Source organism: Electrona antarctica (assembly GCF_951216825.1).
Source record: "Electrona antarctica genome assembly, chromosome: 6".
Classification (NCBI taxonomy): domain Eukaryota; kingdom Metazoa; phylum Chordata; class Actinopteri; order Myctophiformes; family Myctophidae; genus Electrona; species Electrona antarctica.
The window spans coordinates 46,529,631-46,553,930 of record NC_136811.1 but is presented as its reverse complement, the minus strand read 5'-3'; the positions used below and the strand labels follow the sequence as shown (position 1 = coordinate 46,553,930).

At 43.6% G+C, this 24,300-nt stretch overlaps 1 protein-coding gene across 1 annotated transcript; it reads left to right on the top strand.

The window, feature by feature from the left end:
* Nucleotides 1–772: 772 nt before the first annotated feature.
* Nucleotides 773–21,676, top strand: LOC306925111 (metalloreductase STEAP4-like; the record flags this gene model as incomplete). The annotated part of the gene is made up of 9 exons (XM_079503790.1): nucleotides 773–904; nucleotides 1,917–1,965; nucleotides 3,766–3,836; nucleotides 8,150–8,234; nucleotides 16,165–16,443; nucleotides 17,204–17,298; nucleotides 18,125–18,278; nucleotides 19,119–19,289; nucleotides 21,407–21,676. Exons 1-9 carry the CDS (start codon nucleotides 855–857, stop codon nucleotides 21,674–21,676), a joined length of 1,224 nt encoding a protein of 407 aa, XP_079359916.1. The 5' UTR covers nucleotides 773–854.
* Nucleotides 21,677–24,300: the final 2,624 nt, after the last annotated feature.

Below are 24,300 nucleotides of genomic sequence, written 5' to 3'. Positions count from 1 at the left end.
ATGTTCTATGAGCAGGGCCTGGCTGTAAACAAGTATCTGATGCTTAGTCCAGTTACCCTGGGTAAATATAGTAACTTATGTGAGCATAAAGTTCAGTTGAGTTGACATGGGCATTGGCCGATTAAAGCTCACCTCATTCACCTCATGCACCTCATTCAAGGACTACTCAACACAGTTTGTTTAAAACTGGGAATAATAGGTTGAATAGGTAGAGATACAGTAGGTGCATAGATATGTGATAGGCTGGCAGAGATAACCCTTTGATCTGCACAGTCATGCTCAGCTCTCTCTCTCTCTCTCTCTCTCTCTCTCTCTCTCTCTCTCTCTCTCTCTCGCTCACGCACGCACGCACGCACGCACGCACGCACGCACGCACGCACGCACGCGATTTCACACAGCATAGCAATGACGACATGAAGTGTCAGTGAAAGTTCTGTCAGTAATTAACTCTGTCACAGCCCAGCTGTCAACCGATGGGCCGACGCCCATCGGTTGGTCAGTTGTTGAGCGTACTGAGCCAACTATACATACATACATAGAAGAGAGTCTCTCTTCCTTCCTCTTTGGATCTGAGTCGTATTTGTGCGTGTGGCTTTACCTCCCGCCAAACACCACCAGACTGAGCTTTGTTTCTCTTCTGAACACAGAAAGCCTTTTCCTGCAGCAGCTCCTGGGTCTGTGTATAGCTGAGACACACAGAGGAAGCTTCATGTCAGGACAGGAGAAGACAGACAGCATGTGTCTGGGCCCTGTGGGGACAGCGGCCGAGCGTGAGCTGCTGTGTGTGTTCGGGACGGGTGACCTGGGTCGTTCTCTGGGCCAGCGTCTGATCCAGGCCGGCTACAGGGTGGTCTATGGGAGCCGCAGACCCCACAGCTGTGGACCCCTGCCTCATGGAGCTCAGGTACGTGTACACACACACACACACACACACACACACACACACACACACACACACACACAACACACACACACACACACACACACACACACACACACACACACACACACACACACACACACACACACAACCACAAGCAAACACATAAGATATTTCGCCAATGATTTAGTCTTTTTTTTACAAGATTGGTTTATGTGCTGGAATAAATACACCATCCTCACAGCTGGGTGCCCTTCTTGAACAAGGAATTCAGGGACACACACGCTGAATTCTTAGCACCTACAGGCTATAGTCACTTTTTAGCACTCTAATTCCTCAACTACATATTGTTTGACACTTGTCCATGTCTCATACATTTGATCTTGCACTTTACAAGTCGCTGCGAGAGTGTCTGCTAAATGCTTAAAAGTGTAGGCTGCTAGACAGCGCTGAGATGTGTGTATGAAATGTATGACGCATGTGCTGCTTTATAGATGCACGAGTGTGTCTCCCGTGGGACTTGGAAGCTCGGGCCCCTGAGACAGTCAACAGGGTTACTGTACATGCTGCATGCGTTTAGATTTAGATGAGTTCTGCTGTATACAGTATGCTAGATGTAAACGTGTCTTCATCTGTCTAGGTCTAGTACTGTGTTTGTATTATTGATGTCTCTGCCTCCACGTGTGTCTCTCTGGATGTCTTTATCTGTCAGTCTCCACTAGTCCCGTCCCCCTCCTCTCTCTCTCTCTCTCTCTCTCTCTCTCTCTCTCTCTCTCTCTCTCTCTCTCTCTCGTCTCCCTCTTGTGGTGTGTTGCTGTGTTTTTTCACATCTATTGCAGAGCATAGCCAGAGTATATCCTTATATACAGTAACATGTGTGTGTTACTTTGTGTGTGTGTTACTGTGTGTGTGTGTGTTACTGTGTGCGTGTGTGTGTGTGTGCGTGCGTGCGTGCGTGCGTGCGTGCGTGCGTGCAGGTACTGAGTCATGCAGCAGCAGTCCAGTATGCCAGCCTGGTCTTCATTTGTGTCCACAGAGAACACTATGACTTCCTGCAGAGTCTGGCTCCTCAGCTCAAAGGGAAGGTGAGAAAATGTATACTGTACCTTCTGTCAACTCTCTGCTGCAACTCGCTCCTCTGCTGGCTCTCTGTTGGTGTTTCCTGATTAGCAGCTGTTTTTTTGTTATCCTTTTTTTTTATTTCAACGACCCCCCCATAACTTTGAGAGAGTGTCAGAGTTACAGACCTGTAAAGGTCCAGTTTCATCCAAACGCTTTCTTGTGAGAGACAAGTCAAACTCAGAGATTCGTCACATCTGGCTGACTGGTCATTGACAAATGTGAGTGACTTCGCCAGCCCTTTGATGCCCAGTGGACATCAAATTCCACAACCAAGCTTGACCCCCATATGAGAACTGTAACCGAAATTAAACCCTATATACTTTGTTGAGTGGTGACAGATCTACAGTAGAAGTTCACAATGCATCACAACACACTTCTTCAAGCTTCTAGATCTGCTTTTGCTGAATTTTTGTCTATTATGACACACGCCCAGACATGCTCAGGGTCACTAGGGTTCAAGTGGTTCAAGGGCCGTCCACACCAAGCACTATAACCATATTGTCCACCACTGTCATTGTTATACAGTCGTTGCGGTTAGGGAAGGAGCTCGAAACCTGAGCCCATTACACACTACATAACACATTTATCGAGACCCGGTATCAATAAGCTTTGGGCTTATCGAGCCTGTTATCGAGCATAGAGGCCTATGATGTCATTTTTAAACAATCAAGACAAGAGGCGATCAAGAAATAAATCCAATCATCCACACTGGCACAAACATGTCGGTCTAAAGGTGTATCGATACCTGCCAACCAGCACTGCGTGGGTAAACAAAATGACACTTTTAAAGTGACGGTATATGGGGGCACGGTGGCACAGTTGGTAGTGCTGTCGCCTCACAGCTAGAAGGTCCTGGGTTCGTTTCCTCCTCCGCGTCATCAGTGCCCATACCCGAGGCGGGGGTGGCGAAAGGGCCTTTCTGTGTGGAGTTTTATGTTCTCCCCGTGTCCCCTATAGGGTAGGTACGCTCACAAAAAACATGCAGTAATCCTGGTCTCTAAAATGCCTCCCCCTGGCCAGCCGGGGCGCCTGATGGAAGGGAAAGGAACTGGTTGGAATAATGTGTTCCTTCCATGCACTACATCCAATCAGGGAAACTCCCCCCTGTCAGGTGTGAAGGAGCAACTTGGACACTCAGGCATGAAGGAAGCATCACATTAGATAATTGACACAGGGGTGAAAAATGGGTTACAAAATCGTGGGATAAAAAAGAAGTGATGGTATACACACATTAAGTTAAAAGTTTATTTGATATGGGAGTGATGATGACACACCTGTTGTGCATCAATCTAACCAAAGCCCACAGGCTAAATCAGACATCCTTACACACAGAAAGAGTCTTAACCGGCTACGTATGCATGATCCATAATCCTTTAGCTTTTATTTCCATGTGATGACAACTACCTTGAGTACACCTACATTAAGACATGGCAAGCCGCAGAATGCGTAATGTCTGTTACTTGGTGCACCAGGAATAAATTAGAACATTGGTTCAAACCCTGCTGTTGTCTGTTGAACTGTTCTCTTCTCTTATAACAATGGAAGCAGCTTTGGGAGAGAGCAGCCCACAAGCTAATTTCTTCCATTATAATCTTCCCTCCTTTTTTGTCACCAAAATAACTGACCAACAATGCTTTTTTGGGGGGAGGTGTTATTAGTTTGAAAGTGGAACTTTCATTTATCACTTATACTGTACAAACCCTTATATGAAGTTCAACAGATGTATATCTATATTGTGTCTCCTCTTGTGTTGTTATTGCCAGGTGATAATAGATGTCAGTAATAACCTGAAGAAAGGACTCTACCCCGAGGCCAATGCTGAGTACCTACAGAGGTGAGAACAGAAAGAAGTTAAAGGTCTCTCTTTTCAGTTTTTTCCCCAGTGGTCAAATCCTTTTAGGATGGCTGTGACAGTCGGCCTGTCGGTCGGTCAGTCCGTCCATCCATCCACCACAATATCTTGAAAACTATAAATTTCTGTTGCCGTGAGACATCCAAACGGATGGATGAGCAAGTGTTTGTTGTTATGCACAGGTGCGGGGGAGGAGAGGTGAAGTATAGTAGGTGTGTTGTCTGTACTGTAAATCAGCAGGACACAGCTGATTACCCAAGCGTACCAGCCAAGTTTTATAGACAACATTTCTCATGTGCAGGTCACAAAGACATTACAATTTACAATGTAGGCATTTAGCAGACCAAATAATCCAGAGTGATTTACAGTAATCAAGAACAAAACATGGTAATACATCAAATACATAAAAATACAGAAAGAGAAAGTGCATTCTCCGGCAGCGGCAATCAGACTGCCGGGGGGAGGGGCGGCACCTGCCGGGGAAGGTGGGGGGATAATTTATGACACTCCACTGCCGCTCAGTGCCGGGGCAGTGTCGGTCCGTTTGGCGGCCGACGCTGCAACTGCCGAGACTTGCCTTGCCGGGTTAAAAATCACCCGTGTCTTCCCTGTGAGGTTAGGGTTAGGGTTTGGGGTAGGGTGTCAGCATCGCTGGTTAACACTCACCCGTAGCTCCTGACATGCACTGCGGGTTAAAAATCAGCCGTGGCTTCCCTGTGAGGTTAGGGTTAGGGTTCGGGGTAGGGTGTCAGACTGATGATGCCGCCGAGAAACATTGACGCGGGTGTTGGCGGCAATTGGTGGCGACTCCGCGGCATCAGTCGCTGCCGGAAAATGCAGTACCTAACAGTGGAATATCTATATCTATGCGTATACAATATACTGAATATAGAATGCTATATGTTACATTACACCCAGACACAAAATGAGTGCTGCACGAACATCTTACTGCAGGTGGACGTCTGCTCAGGCTGACTCAAAGCGCAGAACAGAGCTCTGCCTAGGGTTTCCACATAGTGGACGGACATCCGTCCACATAGTTTTTTTTGTGAATATGAATTGGGATTATGAACTGGACTTTACACTGAGAAACGCTTCTCATCAGACCAGTGCTACACATTATCTCTCCCAACTTGTCACATAGAGTCATGTGGTCTGGACACCTTGGTGTCACTATTAATGCACTGGACATCCCTGTAGTTTGTTTTTTCAGATAGAATGTGTTTTCACATGACTGATGTTGGAATGCAGAGTGCAGACGTACTGTAAAACTGCAAAACAAGGTAAAAGCTTGCTGATGAACAACCGTTGAAATATGTCAAGGCGGAATTTAGAGTGTGAATTCCTTGACCAATGCCAGACGTATAAACTGCTGTTTGCCCCAAGATAATTGAACATCATCTCCTTTGGGCAGTCTGAGGTGCCATAGGTTTGTTGTTGGCTACTTTAAACTTCCCACACAAGGCCATCAGTTTGCTCTTGAGAAATTGCATTTCTGGGGATTTCTATCCATGCCATGCTGAGGAAATTACCACCACACCATTGTGCTGAGCACAGTGTACTACTCTTCAAAGTAATGAAAAGACATAATTCGATTGTTCATGATTCAGTCTACCTCCAACACCTAATATATTCAGCCAGCCTAAGGGTACAGTCACACATGGCCATCTCCATCCACATGATGCAGGCGATGCGACGCAGATATTGAAATTGTGCATGTGTGATAACGTGTCATAATCCAACCCACTTCTCCACTTTGCTGTGGTTACTCCACCCTTCGCACAAGGATGCTAACGCACACCAAAGTCCTTTTTAGCGGTGCCGGCCCACGGGAGAGAACTTGAAGAGGGAGTCTTGAAAAAACAAGAAAGTGGCCATGCACACACACGCCAATAGCCAGAGTGCCAATACTTATAGGACGCAGCAGGTTAAGACATATGAATCCAACGTTTCGGCGGTTAAGCCTTCATCAGGGAATACAGAGCACATAATAGTTCACACTTAAATATGGTGCCAGAGAGTCAACCAATCAGAAGGTAGTACGGAAACACGGGTTAAATAAGACCAGTCCCTGTGCTATGAGAAGTCGGGATCAAGGTCATGTGGTGTCTCAAGTTCATGTAAAGGAGGAGTTACCTCAAAAATTACTATAAGGCCTCATATAAGAGGCTCTGGAATATCATTTCCTTGTCAGAGAGACAATTAAATACATCTGAGAAATACAGCAGATATAAAGTTATGAAACGAACTAATAAAGAACCATACAACAGTAAAATCTATACTACAAATGTCCTGAAGGTAGACCTAAATGCCCCTAGTTATAATGGATTGAGCCTGGAGTATATAAGGTAGGCCACCTGCAGGTGAAAAGGGGAAAGAAGGCAGTTATATGTACAAAAAATATTTTTAAATGTATTTTGTTTTTACAAAAAAGATTTGAGGTCAAAGTCTATATTAAGGCCAAAAGGAGATACTGTTTTTAAGGACTGAATCCAAAAAGCTTCACGTTTTAGCAGAAGCTGATCAATCTCCCCATCTCTTCTAGGTACAGACACTTTTTCTATGCCTATGTAGTGATAGAGATGATACCGGGTGGTTGGCTTCCACAAAATGAGCGGCAACAGGGTATGTCATATTCTTACACCGAATAGTACTGCGGTGCTCTGCTATGCATACTTTTAATTTACGGGTAGTCTTACATATATCCGCCTTGCCACACGGGAATGTCAGGAGATACAATTTAATAACTGCCCTATTGTGCAGGTAATAACGCCTCTGATGGGGATATTTTGACCAGAATGAGGATGCTTAAATTTGTGACATTTATGAGTGCTGTTGCATTGGGCGCACAAACCGCATTTATAGTTGCCGTTAGGAATAGGAGCCAATACACGTTGAGTTAAATCAGACTTGACCAAATGATTTCTGAGATTCTGACCACGAGAGAAAACAATCAGAGGAGGTTTGGAAAAGGTGTTATTTAGTAGTGGATCCGATGGGGACTCCACCCTTCTCCAGCCATGAAAATATCCACACGCTACAGCGTTGACTGCACTTCATGCCACGCCGTTCACAGGATTCCCCAAAATAGAGCCATATAATATAGTCTTGATTTTGTAACAATACTTGAAATGAATCATTCATTGGTTCACAAATGTACACTTTATATTAAGGTCAGCTCTATGATGCATTATAAGCTCATTTATAATGCTCGTTATAAATGTTTATAATCATGTATAACAACTTATAACCACATGTATAACATATTATAAGTGCTGGTCATAATGCATTATGTTCAGTGAAACAGCACATTATAACTACCATAACTTAGTCAGTTATAATGGCACATAGATAAGTGCTGTTATGTGTCATAACGCATTATAACCAATATGTTTATTAAATGGAATAATGTCTTATAATCATCAATAATATGCTATAGCACTACTTTGAGACCTTTATGTTGGTATTTCTCAGATCAAAGTTTGACATAGCTAAAATAGCTCATAATTTTAACGACAATCACTTAATGTCCCTGAAAACACTTTGATTTATGTGCACTGTTTCTGTAAAGAGTATACTGTAGGTCATCATTGAATAATAACTCACCAACTGAAAACAGTTCACATCATCGGCATCGCAGTCTCGGAAGACCATAGATATCTTGTGCCTAGGAGTTAGGTCTTTGGCGCTCGGGGGCGGGCGGAGCGCCTGGTTCCCCGGGCCTGTTCGGAAATCGCACTAAGTATGAAGGAGTCCCAGGGGCGGGCGGTTCTTTTGGCCGTTCTTGACGCAGCTTCTGCTGTGGCTGAGAAGACCAGCAAGTGTGAGGCAGGCTCGGCCGCAGATGACCCACGTGTGGGCCAGTCCCGAAGTTGTTGATGGTGTGGCGGTGTCCAGTTGTTTTTGCTTTCGCTTTGTTCTCTTTGCTTCATGGTGTTGAGCCATAAAACAATAAATAATCTATGTTCTTATTTCTTCAACTGCATGTTAACCTGCATACAGGTGATGCATTTGTCTCTACCACAAGAATCTATCATCCCAATAGCATTAGTAACTTAGATATACATTAAAAATGAGTACCTTGAGGACTGTGTTGTGTTACGTTATAGTTTAAGTTTTGGTGCCTGAACATTTCTTTCATTTGTTAGCATTTGTTTTTGTTTTTTTAGGTATATGAACTGCAGGGTTTCACGCTCTGATGTTGTTAATAAGATGTTGTTGTCACTGTCATTTGACTGACAGGCAGGAGTACTGTCACTTATTGAAAACACCTGCGGTTTTGTTGTCTGTTATAGGCTGGTCCCTGCATCTGCTGTAGTGAAGGGTCTGAACACTCTCTCCGCCTGGGTCTTGCTCAACGGACCACTGGCTGGGAAACAGGTGAGACCGGAGCCTATAACATAAGTTAACAAACCATAGTAATGTCAATTATTGCCATAACCCTGGCTCTTAGGGTATAGCAACAAAGCAACTATATGTGAAGATTATTCAGGGGGTCGACATACTGTATCTGATCTCATGCAATTGTGCAATTTGGAAATGACATGGCGCACACACACACACACACACACACACACACACACACACACACACACACACGCACGCACGCAAGCACACACACACACACACACACACACACACACACACACACACACACGCATGTACGCAAGCACGCACACACACACACACACACACACACACACACACACACACACACACACACACACACACACACCGTGAGTATTGGCCAAATTAAACATTTAATCACATTTAAATTATTAAATCATTATAAATGTTAGAGTGTGCAATTTAACAGCAACTGTGAAACATAACATCAGTAACAGTTTGCTACTAGTGAAAAAGTACTAACGACTAAAATTAGACAGAGCACTGTAGTTAACCCATCTACAATGAATGAAGAGCTCATAATGTCAGCTCTGGAGAGAGAGAGAGAGAGAGAGAGAGAGAGAGAGAGAGAGAGAGAGAGAGAGAGAGAGAGAAGAGAGAGAGAGAGAGAGAGAGAGAGAGAGAGAGAGAGACTGTAATTCTAATCTCATCAAATCATCTGTTATTTGCAGCACATAATGTGCCTGATATTATCATACTGTAAGAGGTCGGGACATTTTAACTGACACTTGGCCCTCATTGAAGTATTGTTTTTAGAGAACCCCTTGAGATGTGCCATCTGCTTCAGATACTGTAGTTAAAATGAATACATTTGAAAATGAGCTGTAAGCAGTGCTGCTGTCGTCTTACTGTGTGGCACGTTTACATTTTCAGTGATAATTCATCTGGACCAGTGGTTCTCAACGACCCAAAGTTTGACAACCACTGATCTGGACAAACGAGAACAAATCTACATACATTGTACATAAATTGTACTGAGAGGAAGAAGGTTAGTTTTAGTTGCAGTCTGATAGACTACATCAGCATAATCATCGGCATAATCCATTCTAGGTAGTGTGAGTTGTAGAATGCGCAGGTCTGTAAATGTAAAACATATTCTGTTCCGGAAAGAACACCTCAGTGGCGTGCACAGATAGACACTAGCCCTTTTCCCTCTGGACAAATGTGCCCTTTTTTTGTACAGTATACACTGTACAGTATGTGGACCGTGGTGACATTGATCAATTATTGATAAAAAAGCTTCTAATATATTATTTAGGCCCCAAAATCTATAAATCTCACACTATTAAGGCAACCGGCCGGTTCCACGCGCTGCACAAGGTGCCCTTTTTTCAATTGAGCACCTGCCCCTCTAAATGTCTGCATGTGCACGCCACTGAGTAGCCTACTGAAATAGATTTTCCTCACAATGTGGCATTCGAATGAAAGTTCTGAATTAACCCAAAGGCCAAGGTACAGTATATGATGTGATATCATGTATGCAAGTGTGTCTTCTCTTATGGGGGTCCCTGGCATATGTTTTCAAATGGGGGTCCACGGGGCTAATTGGTGTCAATTTGGGGGTCCTTGACGTGAAAAAGTTTGGGAACCACTGTGTTGGGGGTTAGGGTCATCATCTGGTATTTGGCAAGGTACCGGTGTTTAACCCCTTAAAGTTTAAACCCTCTAGACGTAGCAAACTGGACCGCTTTTTTTCTCCATCCTATATGCCAAATCTCTTCACCAAAAAATAGCCGATCTGTGTGGCTTTGCAACGCATAGTGAGCTTGTAGAGCTTGCGAGTTATTTTTGGCTAATGTTCCACCCAGAATATGGATGCTGGAGTACAAGTGGTTAAAAACATTTAACTTTAGATCTTAGTGAAATGAAGTGAGCGACTTTGCTGGAGTGACAGCAGTGAGATGCAGACATGTAAAGCTGAACTTGAATTTATGTTTCTTACATTTTTATTTTATTTCAAGGAAACAAGTGTGTGGAGAGGCATCCAGCTACTTTAAAACATTGGCATGTACAGTGTATTGTCTATACTGCAGTGGTTCTCAAAAATGTATGTGAAAAATACTTTTTTTCTTTTAATCGTGATACCAATAAGAACCTCGGGAATATTTTATTTCCATTGATCCAAGCCAGAATCCAATCAATTGATTGATATTTAAGATGAACTGATGCTCGTGGCCCACCCATCTGACAGCTGGCTAAGCTAGTAGGCAGGCTAAGCGGGATGGGTGGGCCGTGAACGCTTTGAAGATTTTCAAGCGAAAAGCTTGAGGACCACTAGTCTACAACTGGTATACACGTCAGACTTTACATTTCATCCCATTTGGGCAAAATATATACCTATGTTCTTAACCGGGAGCGAAGATGATTATAATAATAATAATAATAATAAAGCTTTATTTATATAGCACCTTTTAAGAACAAGTCACAAAGTGCTTAACAGAAATATATAGAGAAAACATGGATCAAAAAGGCATAGAATACAATAGAAGAGAATAGAAGATAACAATACAAAATAAAAGAATCACATGGGTGATGGGCTAAATGCAGCTCTGTAAAAATGAGTCTTTAGGAGCGATTTAAAATGCGACACAGACTCGGCAAGCCTGATCTACAGGGGCAGGGCGTTCCAGAGTGACGGTGCCCGGATCGCAAATGCCCGGTCACCTACAGCTTTTTTGCAGCCTGATTTTATGGTCAGAAGGGCCGTTCCGGATGATCTCAGTACACGAGCTGGCTCGTAAGGGTCGAGTAAGTCAGATAGGTATGCTGGAGCAAGACCGGATCTAGCTTTGAATGTGAATAAGAGTAATTTAAAGTCTGGCCTGGGCCATGGCTCAGTGGTCCAGGCACCTTGGCTGGTAATCCAGTCTGGCAGTGTTTGATTGATTGATTGATTGAAAATTGTATTAACAGTTTGCAGAATTACAGTACATTTCAAGCACAAACTCAATACAAAGGCTGTTAACTGTGAGTGGACGACCCAATTAAGCATTACACTTGTTTACAACAGGGTCCACCATGTTCAAATCATCAAAACATTTAGAGACGTACAAATAGACACTTCTATATAGACAAAGAACAGTACAGGAATTCATCATAATGGAGGTAAAAAGGGAAAAGAAACATATACAGTGAGGGAAAAAAGGGGGGGGGGGCGGTGGGGGGGGGAAATGTGTGCCGCGGGTTCGACTCCCGATCCCGACGGCCTTTACTGCATGTCTTCCCCCCATCTCTCTCCCCATTTCCTGTCAGCCTACTGTCTGTCCCTCCATAAAAATATAAAATAAAGGCGAAAGCCACAAAAAAAAAACATTAAAAAAAAATATATATATAGTAATTTAAAGTCAATTCTGTAAGAAACAGGGAGCCAATGTAGGGAGGCCAGAATAGGGGTAATGTGGTCGAATTTTCTAGAGCCTGTTAGGATGCGAGCTGCAGCATTCTGAATGAGTTGTAACCGGTTGATGGATTTTTTTGAGAGGCAGGAGTATAGGGAATTACAGTAGTCGACACAGGAGTAAATTAATGCGTGGATAACTTTTGTGAGGTCGGGGCGGCAAAGAAAAGGTTTGATTTTGGCTATGTTTCGAAGGTGGTAAAATGAAGACTGGACGACTTTCGTTACGTGACCCTCGAGGGAGAGGTCAGAATCCAGAGTGACACCCAGGTTTCTGGCTGCAGATGAGATATTGGGACGTAGGGGGCCAAGGCTAAGTTCTAAACGTGCTTTGTCAGATGGTGGGCCAAATAGTAGGACAGTTTTGGATTCATTAAGTTGGAGAAAGTTGTTTGTCATCCAAGCCTTGATGTCGGCTAGGCATGAGTGCAGTATGGCTATGGCTATTATGGGGTGTATGCTTCCACATTCTCCCTTATGATTAATTACTGATAAGTGTGTCCAAGCAATTTACAATTTACAATTTACAATTTAGGCATTTAGCAGACGCTCTTAATCCAGAGCGACTTACATTAAGCAATAACAAAAGCATGGCATACATCACATATATAAAAAGTAGTTATCATGAATCATGCGTAGACTAAGAACGTAACAGTGGAGTATCTATGTAAACTATACATACTATACTATATAATATATTATACATGTGTACTATAAAGTGCTATGACTACATAAAGTGCAATTCTAGAGCTGTCTACGTAACAAGCTATAAGTCTGTTTAAAATACTATCTAAGTCTACATAATGTGCTATCTAAGGGGCTAGGCTAGGGCAAGTGCTACGGGCCATGGTGGAGTCTGAAGAGGTGGGTTTTCAGACTACGGCGGAAGATTGGGAGTGAGGCTGCAGTTCTGACTGTGATGGGAAGTGCATTCCATAGTTTTGGAGCCAGAAGGGAGAAGAGTTTGGGACGTGTGGAGCGTTGTCCCGGCGTTTTTAGTGAAGGTACCTCCAGCTTCCCTGCGTTGGCTGATCTGAGTGCGCGGGAGGGTTTGTAGGGTACGATCATACTTGTGAGATATGGGGGGGCCATGCCTTTGGTTGCTTTGAATGCCAGCATCAGAGTTTTGTATTCTGTGCGGGCAGCGACCGGGAGCCAATGGAGGGAGCGGAGAAGGGGGGTGACGTGTGAGAATTTTGGCTGGTTGAAGACCAAGCGGGCTGCGGCATTTTGGATCAGTTGGAGGGGCTTAAGTGCACATGCCGGTAGGCCAGTGAGGAGGGAGTTACAATAGTCAAGTTTTGACAAGACTGTTGTCTGGATTAGGAGCTGGGCTGACTCCTGGGTGAGGAACGGTCTAATTCGTCGTATGTTGTACGACATACATACCACTGCATATAGGCTGCAGGAAATGGACTGGGTACTATATTTTTCCTTCAACCACCTCGTCTAAGCTTGAACTGGCGGGGGTGTGGGGCTGTCCTACTGGTGTTGTGTGTGTGTGTGGTGCGTATAATTTTTCACCGGTCCCATGATCAAAAGTGTTAAGTGGGCCATGCCTTGAAGACACGACCGACACCATGTCTGTTGGTTCCTTTCGCCATCAGAAGTCAAGGTGAGGTGAGCTCCTGTGCAGTAAGATTGATAGGAGGTTACTTAGGTGTACTGTTACAGGTGACTGATTTTACCCAGGTGACTGATTTTGTCCCTAGCAATGGCCTGATGAAATGAGGACAGCGTTTGTACGAACAAATACACGCACGCACGCACGGACGCACGCACGCACGCACGCACGCACGCACGCACACACGCACGCACACACACACACACAGCTTTGTGATGTGAAGATGAGAGGAATGCTTTCATGGCGGTTTCTATTTCTCACAGAGAGATGCACCAACACATAGGAACCTCCAGAGACCAAACCTGAATCTGCCTGAAATCCCCTCTCTCTCTCTCTCTCTCTCTCTCTCTCTCTCTGTGTAATGTACCTAAACACATAGCTATACACACGGACGCACGCACGCACGCACGCACGCACGCACGCACGCACGCACGCACACGCATGCACGCACGCACACACACACACACTCAGAGAGCTTTACGGTTGGTGTAAGACAAGGCATCTGTAAGAAGATCTGATGTGTGCTCACTTGCAAGTTGCATCATGCACGTTTTGCGAGTGTATACATTATGAATATGCAGCGTGTCGCAAGAATGTGTGTGCGACTGTGCGTGCATGTGTGCATTCGTGCGTGCGTGCGTGCGTGCGTGTGCGTTTGCGTGTGTGCATGCGTGTACATGCATGTGTGCTGCTGTTCCCTGGCTGGCAATTTGATTACCCACAGAGGTCTGTGGTTGTGTCACATTTACATTCAGATGCAGGTTTAGTCTGTCGGCCATCCTCCTCTGTCACTGCTGTTGTAATGTATGGAGACATGGCTGGCTGCCCACTCCACTTATAGACACACCTGGGGGCCAAAAGCACTCATTCCTGCCAACTGTACCATCTGCCTGTCAAACCACTTCTCTCGCTCGCTTCTCTCATTTGTTTCTTTCTCCCTCTCTCGTTCATGGTCTCTCTTGCAGCCTCTCTTGTATACTGTATACCACTTCTCTCTTTCTGGATGTCTCTCTCTCTCTCTCTCTCTCTCTCTCTCTCTCGCACACACACACACACACACACACACACACACACACACACACACACACACACACACACACACACACACACACACACACACACACACACACACACACACACACACACACACACACACACGCAGACTGATTCTTTTTTCCAAACAATTGAAATCTTCTCATCATGGCGGTGGGAGTGGAGTAATATAAGCCCCACGTGCGGCAGTAAGAGACGTGAGAACAGGATTACATGACGTGCAGCGGCAACGTCCATGTGGCGTGCACGTGTCTTTAGATAGACAGTATACGCCTCCATGAGTCAAACACCTCAAAAGACCCAAACACAAGACGAGGAAGATTTTGTGGAGCAGAGACATTCCAGGCTGTAAACAATACACCATTGTCCTGAACATTTCAACCATGATGAAATTCCTGTTAAACTTGCTATCGATTATAAACAGCTGACAGCTTGTTTGACAGCAACATTCACACCTACTTGCAACAATAGGCTACTGAATAGTTGCTTGCCGGTGTGATGCTGTGACGCATTGTGAGCCTATCTGCTATTTCTGGTGCTCAACACAATGTACAACCAAGTATAACTCAGGCTGAAACTTTGTTTCAAGTAGGGCCTAAACACAAGACAGTTCTACAGGCCAAATCAAATCAAAGCCTTCTTTATGGAGCACATTTTTACATTAAAACCTATAAGTAATGGTACTGTAGGATAGTTCAGAGCTAAAGCACAATTATTCTGATAGTAATCATCGCTATGGAGTGTTTGTTCATTAACAGGAGTCTCCTCATATCTCAGCTCTTTAAGGAACAGACATTTTTATTTTCAGGTAGGTTGCAAATGTTCGGCCAATCAGGAGCGAGTACCCATTTCAGCTTCATTTTTAATGCATTTTATTAGGTTCAAGTCAGACATAAAAACCTATTTTTGTGACAGTTAGCATTCAAAACCACCCAAAAAAAGAAACAAAAACAAAACCACGTGCATTTTGATAGTGCTCCAGTTCCAATTTTGTGTGCTCTTTGTGTCATTACTTCCAATTTCACTTGTTTAATCTGTATCCTGTCTGAGTTCTCTATCCTGATAAAACTGGTATCCCGACATTAAAATGCATCTTATGTTTACTAAAGAGCTGGTATACAGGGAGACTCCTGATACTGAACAAACAGTAGCAATTAATATAAAGCTATTTAACACTTATTTTAACCAATGAAAATCACTTACCCTATAGGCCTATGTAATACGATTCCACTGCATGATCACCACTAACATACAGTTGCGAGACGCCAAGCCAATTCACAAACTAACAAATGTCTAGCACAATAAAACACTGGTTCTCTGCCTCTCTCACAGCAGGTGTACCTGTGTGGGGACAGTATAAGTCCATTGATCCTATAGGAGACGTCATGCCGCTGCTCCACGGCAGCATATACACAGTAAAATCAGGAGAGTTAAAAACGGGGTCCATTTGTACACTCTCAAGAGTTAAATGTAAACTCTGATTCTCGCTGTGCACTGTATGTTTCTTTTAGATTTCAGAATTACCTGTGTTGGGACCGTGGGCAGTAGATACATTCAGTTCGGTATACAGGGTCGCCCAAATCAACCACTATACAGTAACTATATATCGGTCACCACTGTTGTCATAATCCTCTTGAGGTTTAATTACTTTTAAAACAATATCTTTATAGTTATAGTTAATTAGTTATAGTGCTTGTGTGGACTGCCCGCAACTCTCCACATGTTTGTTGTACTGCACGTGCACCTGTCTGGGGACACTGTTGTATGTAGGCTATGGTATGGATGGACAGTAGTGCTTTCACTCTCCACTTGTCTCCTCTGTACTGCAGGTGTACATTTGTGGGGACAGCGCTGAGGCCAAGCAGATGGTAGCAGACCTTTCCACCAGCATGGGTCTCAGCGTCGTAGACAGGGGTTCCCTGTCAGCGTCCAGGGAACTGGAGGATTTCCCACTGCAGCTTTTCCCCCAGTGGAGACTGCCTCTGTGCCTGGCCACTGGCCTCACCGCCTTCTTCTACTTCTACCTGCTCATCAGAGATGTCATATATGCTGCCGTGGAGTGGAACAAGGACATCTCTTATAGGATCATTGTCGCCCTGGCTAACAAGGTACAGCATCAGAGACAGAGAGACACACAAACAAACATTGACCCATAGCTCTAAAATGTATTGTGAAACATATCTGAGATTTGGCTAATGAAAATATATATTCAAATTAGACTTGAAAATACATTCCCGCGAGTCCACATTTCCTTCCACATATTTTACATATCTTTTTACAGACTTACTTAAGCGTGGGCGACTGGGCGTGCTTTGTGTCTAACAATATTGCTGTGGCAGCTAGTGGCACTGGGGAAGAGGCGCTATACCTCTGCCAGTGTGACATTATTGTCACAGAACCCCAGAAATCCAGGCAGCTCAGTCTTGTGGCTTAAAAGCGTTCCTTCCTTAGCCAGTGGAAAGCCTCTTGCTATCCCACAGCTCAACTATTGACAAGTGCCTAATGCTTGCGCCTTATACCAAGAGAGAAACATCTGTTCATTGCCTAACTAAGTATCCGACAAATAGAATGTCCATAAGATGTTTTTATTCTTAGGTAGTATATGCCCTGATGCCCGTTGGGAACAAAGCCCGTTAGGAACGCATGCCCCTCTGGTTATGCAGTATAGCAGTAGCTACAGTACCTGTTGTATCCGTTGATACGCACGGCAAGTTTTACTGAGCAGTCGAACGGTTCTCAAGCTATGCTGGGGACACAGGGAGGACAGTAGATACACACACTTGCAGAGATGTCACACATTTATAGATTAGAAATAAATGGATGGATGGATGGATTTAGTCCCTGTTCCTTTGTCTGCTCATGCTTCAGGTCTTCCCCATTGTGTCTCTGGTCATGTTATCTCTGTGCTACCTGCCTGGAGTCCTGGCCGCCATTCTGCAGCTCTACAGAGGAACCAAATACAGGTCAGGCAGCAACACGCAGGACCAACTTCTGTGTACTTCCATGGTTTCAGACCTTGCCCCCGGCACTTTCCTGTTATTACATCCTCTATGGTCTCAGCTCACAGGAGCATTTTGCGAGTGTTGTGGAACCGGCACCATTTCACAGGAGATGCTTTTTATGTGTGCAAAGTAACGCAAGATTGTCCGGACGTTGGTTTTTATAAGTTGCTCTGTATAAGAGGTGCATGTATAGGACGTGTGTTCTTTCTGGGTTTAAAATAAAGTTTAAATAATAGGCACATGGAGGACACGTGAAAAGCAGACACAGGTTTGCGGCAGATCCCCATTTTTGAGTGGTGCCAAGCGCTCCTTTAGGTGACGGAGTGTGTCTGTCTGTATGTCCCTATGTCTGAGTAAGACCTATTGACCTCTGCAGCTGATGCTGATTGTCCTATTGACCAATGAAGTTGGGGTTGGGGTTTAGTTTCGTATACTCGTATTGTTTCGTTTGGTATAATAATCGTTTGGTATGTGCATTTTTTATTCTAACTCGTAGCACGACTACTGAGAGTAAACAAATTGATTTGCATTACGTGGGGAACAAACAACACCAACCGGAACCAACCTCCGGAACCACAATTATTATTATTTTCTAAACCGGATGGATCACACGGCTAGTTTTAGAACGATTACAAGGCTTTCCTCCGAGGTGTAAAGTCTGGTGACACAAGGTCAGTGTCACGCTAGTGTCACACTTTTTTTTTGTTTTTTCTTTTTTTTACACCGAACCTTTGATGGAGAAACATGGGCTGGCCTCCATAAAATTAAGGTGTTGTCATATTTCCAGGCGCTTCCCTGATTGGCTGGACCGCTGGATGCTATGCAGGAAGCAGATTGGTCTGTTGGCGCTGGCCTTTGCCTTTCTGCATGTAATCTACACCTTCGTTATCCCCATCCGCTACGCCGTCAGACACAAGCTCATCTCAACGGTGGTGGACGAGGTGAAGTGGCACAAAACACATTATCCCTTAAACACCATTATGGGTAACCGTACTACCTCAGGGCTCAATATAGTGTATTTTCGTTTTTCTCTTATTGTGGGGGAAAGCTTCCGCTGAAAATAGCTGATCGACAAGCTCACAACGCGAAGCAACGCATCGCGTTCTGAGCTTGTCGGTCTGCTATTTTCAGCGGAAGCTTTCCTCACAATTCCGATGCTGGGGTTCAAGTGGTTAACACACTGGTTCCCAAACACGGGGCCGGGACCCATGTGTGGGTCGCGGATACATTTTCATGGGTCCCTTTATTTTTTTGTTTCCTACATTTTGTTTTTAATTCATATTATTAAAAAAAATTAATGAAATAAAAATCCCCAAAAAGCTAAACAAATCATGAATTATAAACAAATTCAATGATTTTTTCCAAAGTAATTTCATGAATAAAAAAAGAAAATTCGATAAATTAGAAAACTATAGTGAAAATAGCCGATCTGTCTTGAGCTTGTAGATCTGTTATTTTCACTAGTTTCCATCCCGGGCAAACATCTAATTTCTCTTTTGGGTCACGAGCTAAAACGTTTGGGAACCACTGCATTAAACATTCACATTTATGTTTTATCCCAAGATTAGCCAACATATATAATTGAAAACGTTTCTGTAACGAAAGAACAGCGTAGCCTAAATGCTTGACTTGGGCCCCCGATGAGGTCAGGCGGGAGGTAGCAAACTGAAAAGTCTGTGAATTCTGCCACACACTTTGACAGCTACATTTTTCAAACCTACATTGTGAAATGTGGAACGTTTTATTGTCATGCAATATGGATGGCGTGTTATGTGTTCCAGATGAAGGAGAACAAGACGACTCCCTTTGACTTTGACAATACGGAGTCGTGGGGGACAGACTCCATGTTTGCTTGTGGGCTTCTGGGCTTCTTCCTGTACGTTCTGCTGGGACTGACCTCTCTGCCGTCGGTGGGAGCCACTCTCAGCTGGAGAGAGTTCAACTTTGTCCAGGTCTGTATGTATGTATGTATGTGTGTGTGTGTGTGTGTGTGTGTGTGTGTGTGTGTGTGTGTGCGTGTGTGTGTGCGTGCGTGCGTGCGTGCGTGCGTGCGTGCGTGCGTGCGTGCGTGCGTGCGTGCGTGCGTGCGTGCGTGCGTGCGTGCGTGCGTGCGTGCGTGCGTGCGTGCGTGCGTGCGTGTTTGCAATAATTCCCATTTGGAGTTCAGTCATTAAAACATTCTTAGAAGCCAAACGTCACCTGCAATGCTAATCCCAGTCTGGTTAATGAGGTGTCTAACACCAGTGCACAGCACGGACGCACAGATAACTTTAGGCCTGGACTTTAAATGTTAAGTTATTCATTAAATAGAATTATGATACTAGGGCATATAAATCCCCACCGGCCAGATGACTGTTAATACAGGTCGCTAGTCTGTTTGTGTAAAGGTCAGAGAGAGAGAGAGAGAGAGTATAGTTGGCAAGTAAGCAGTCAAGGTCAGGCTAATCTTTATAGTTTAATCTTGTGCAGAGGAGTTGTCCAGATATGAAATTAAGTACTAGAGCATTATAATGGTTGAAAGAGTTCATTGTAATAATAACCAGTAAGACGCCTAAGGGCGAGAAGCGACCTCGCCCTATAAGGGCGAGGTCTGGGTAACAGCAGACTGCTCGGCCGCTGCATGGTGCTTTGGCATGGGGGGTCAGATCAACATATGGAATGAATTCTGTACTGGCCATATATGGAGCGTGTCTTGAGTGTACAGGGTTTGATGAGGTCAGATCAACATATGGAATGTCAGAACAGGTCAGCTCCATATATGGAGATCTATGGGTGGCAGCGGGGCAGCTAGTGTCTTGAGTGTACAGGGTTTGATGAGGTCAGATCAACATATGGAATGTCAGAACAGGTCAGCTCCATATATGGAGATCTATGGGTGGCAGCGGGGCAGCTATAGTGTCTTGAGTGTACAGGGTTTGATGAGGGCCCAGGTATAGGGCCCGTATTACGTATTACACTTGGTTGAGGTAACATAGGGCTGAGGGAACTTAGGACCTATTTTGTGATGCAAAATAACTAGCGCAAAATGCACGTCAACCAAGTTGTATCCCTTTAATGCGTAGGCTACTCTTTTCAATGGGAGATGAGTACTAGCCAATACATTCTCTCTCTCTCTCTCTCTCTCTCTCTCTCTCTCTCTCTGAGAGAGCGAGGGTGAGACAGAGTGTGTCCAATAACCCGCAGCTTATTGTAGTTTTGTACAGTACTTTGTTGCATGCCACTCTGGGTAAAAAGGTGAAATGAAACTGCATTATCCCAAAACACAGCCTCAAAGGCCACTAGTGGCATGAATCCAATTATACTAGAGAGACAGTGAAATATATTTTATTATCTTTAACCAAGCAGCCCAGCATACTTATAACAAACAGGACAATATACTGGAAGGAAAAGTTCATTTTCGTTTCAACAGAGAATTCTTCAAAGAACTTGTGTGGTTCAAAATGTTTTAATTAATAGCATTCTGATCTGTAGTTGTTTAACAAAACATCTCGATAAAGTAGGGCGTTTGTATAGAGGTGTGAAAATGTAATTGAAGATCTGTCAGGAACTTGACAGTGATGGAGATAACATGTAATAAGTCATCACTATTTAGTATTTACTATTTAGTGTCTGAAACATGTCTTAATGTTATTAATTCAGTGATGAATTTGACAGCTTATATAGTTTCACAGCTCATATACTCACACACAGTGGAATTTGTACACTAACAGGCTTTCTGTATAAAAGACCCGCACGGTAGAAAGGAGAGATAATGTTGTTCAATAATAATGATGATGTTTAATTATTCAGTTGTTTCTAAGAATAATTTGGTTGTTTATTCAATTAGCCTTTAATACTAAAATTCAATACATTTTGAATAAATAATAAACAGTTTGAAATAATGTGTGTGTGTGTGTGTGTGTGTGTGTGTGTGTGTGTGTGTGTGTGTGTGTGTGTGTGTGTGTGTGTGTGTGTGTGTGTGTGTGTGTGTGTGTGTGTGGGTGTGTGTGTGTGTGTGCGTGCGTGCGTGCGTGCGTGCGTGCGTGCGTGCGTGCGTGCGTGTGTTTGTTTGTCTCTCTCTGTCTCTCAGTCCAAGCTGGGACACTTGACGCTGTTTGTGTGCACGGTGCATGGCTACCTGTACGGCTGGAACAAGTTCCTAAAGCTGTCCACCTACAAGTGGTACACTCCTCCAGGCTACATGCTGTGTCTGATCATTCCCTCTGTGGTGTTGTTCTGCAAACTGCTGCTGCTTCTCCCCTGCGTCGACCACAGCCTCACACGCATACGACAAGGCTGGGAGAGGAGGAGCGACCCAGGAGCTGAGAGAGGAGAGGACAACAAGGCTACGCAACTCTGAAACAGAGCCGGACTATGCTGGCTGCAGGGCCGTGTGTGCCTCCAAGGCTTATTCAAAAGCACATGTACAGTTTCTATAGAAACGCTTAAATACTTGACAGTATTTAAGCAAAATGCATTTATTGTAGACTAGAAATGATCCAAGATTTTTTTTCTTCTATAATCAGTACATTCCAGTCCAGAGCAATGCAGAGCTCAAATTTTGCTGTGAAGGAAAACAGAGCAAACGGCCCTTATTGTCACACAATGGCTTACCAATATAATTGACTTGCCATGTTGATCAATTCATCATAGTTAATTAAGTTGTATGTGTTAGCCTATTGTTTATAACATTATTTATTACTATTTATTATTTCAGCCTATATATAATACTTAAATTGAGAATTTTGTTGGTTATAGTCTATTATTTGCTATATTGTACAGATACAAAAAACAGACAATAGTTCACCTACAAAAGTCTTAGATATTTTGCAATACTGTATATCTCATATTTCTGTCTGAGGAATATGGATGCTGGGGTTCAATGTGGTTATAAAGCAGGAAGCACTATAGTCTGTACTCTGTACAGTGTATGTGACAGCACGTTACTTATGGGAACAATCTGGTCAGAGATGTGTCTGCATTAGAAATATAGTGTGTAAATGTAACTTCTTGAGATCAAACGCATTAAATGCTTGAGTTGCATGCAAATGCTTGCAACTCAACTATGATTTAAACTTGCAAAATGATTTTACTGTTATTAAAACGTGTTTTACTTATTTAAAATGACTGAAGACAGCAGTGGTGTGTGTGCTTGCTGGTTTTTAAAATATTTTAAAATGTGTAAATATTGAGCTTCATCAGCAAATTCTTAGCGCTTGTTACAAATTCTGTTGTGCCTTTAATTTGCATTATATTGTGCGTATGTATGGACTCCGGTAGGCCAACAAGAAATTAACCTGTCCTATAGAAGCTCAGTCTCCACTCTCCACACCAATGATTCACAACACAACAACAGCTTGCAACTGCAACCACTAAGATGCAACTTGTTGGCGTGAGCTTAAGGTTAACCAAAAACACGATGCATAACAAGTTTGTACAATTACAAAGTCACGTGGCATCGCTTTTCGTAGGTTGTCATGCAAAAGTTATGCTTTTTGTACCAACCTGAGTGAGATTACTTTGAAATAATACATTTTAGATTATACAATGAGTGCACCCGTCGACTTCTACCACTGAAAGGGAGATCAGATCAGACATCAATGTTTATTCTGGGGACACATGCATGTGTACAGTATGCATAATGTGTCAAAATAACTTTTTCGCTACAAGCGAAACCCCATACTTTTTTTCCCTAGATGTGTATCTCCATTTTTAATGCACACAGTTGTGTTTATGCTTTGGTAGGAGCGGCTTTTGTTTGATGTCAACACTCCATCTTTTTTCCACTGGATGTGGAGAAAAATAGACAGATATCCCCAGCTGAAATGCATTGTTTTGATAAACATAGACAGCTTGTTTCCTGTTCCTGTCTGCTCTCCCCTCCAGTGCTGGTAGTAGATCCCAGAGGTCGTTCTCTTTTTTCAGAGGCTTATTGATCTTTTTCCTTCTCTAACACAGACACCTCTCGCCCCCAAACTGGCTTTTGTCTTTATTTTTGAGTGTGCACGCACATGCACCACCCACAAGCACACTGCCGACATGGGAGATTGCTATCTTTGTGTGTGAAGTGTATTGAACATATATGCATGCACGCACAAATGCACACACAACACAAAAGAAAAACAGACTGTAGGTGAGGGAAAGGTCAGCACTGCGGGTTATAAAATTACACACTTGTGAGTTGTGACCCACAAACGCACCAAACCCTGAGTGGTATGTCGGTGTAATGTACGCAGATCCTTTTTCTCAGCCCTTAGCGTAACATTCCGTCAGACACATCCTATTATCTCACATTTTAACCACATTATCTGCACATGCAATCTACAATCTCATGTACTCTCATGCTGCGCATCATTATCCCATTACTGAGCGAGTCTTTGTTGATTTTGCTGTAGGGCGCTGATCTACAAGCCAGATTACAGCAAAGCAGTAGCATATAGCTCAGGAGAGAATCAAGATGTATCCAAAGCAAAGAAATCAGCCCTCTTGCATTCATCATCAATTCGTCTTGTGTTTAATTTCACACGCGCAGAGGCCCTGTAACCTGATTATTCCGTGTCTGACCGCGATCCACGCGCCCTTCCCCAGGAGCGTAAACACAGGGCTGAAACTAGGTAGGTAGCCTACATTTGCCATCAGCATGTGTCTACATACGTAGAGAACTGTACACTTTATCTAATGTAGAACAATCGTGCCTGGGATTCACATGTTAAATCATGCATGCACGCCTATGCAAATTGTCCCTTGTGAAACGTACCGTCTGATTAGAATGATGCAAGTTTGATGTAAAAGGTTGCAGGCAAAAATATGGTTTCTCTCCTTAATTGGAGCTAAGTCGTGTCCAAATAATGTATTTAGATTTGATTAAGTTAAGTCAAAATGTTTGAAAGAGAAAATAATCAATAAACACTTGATAGAGTCTAGCTCTGCTTGTAAAATGTTAAAATGACTACATTTATCACACATGGGGGGAAGACATGCAGT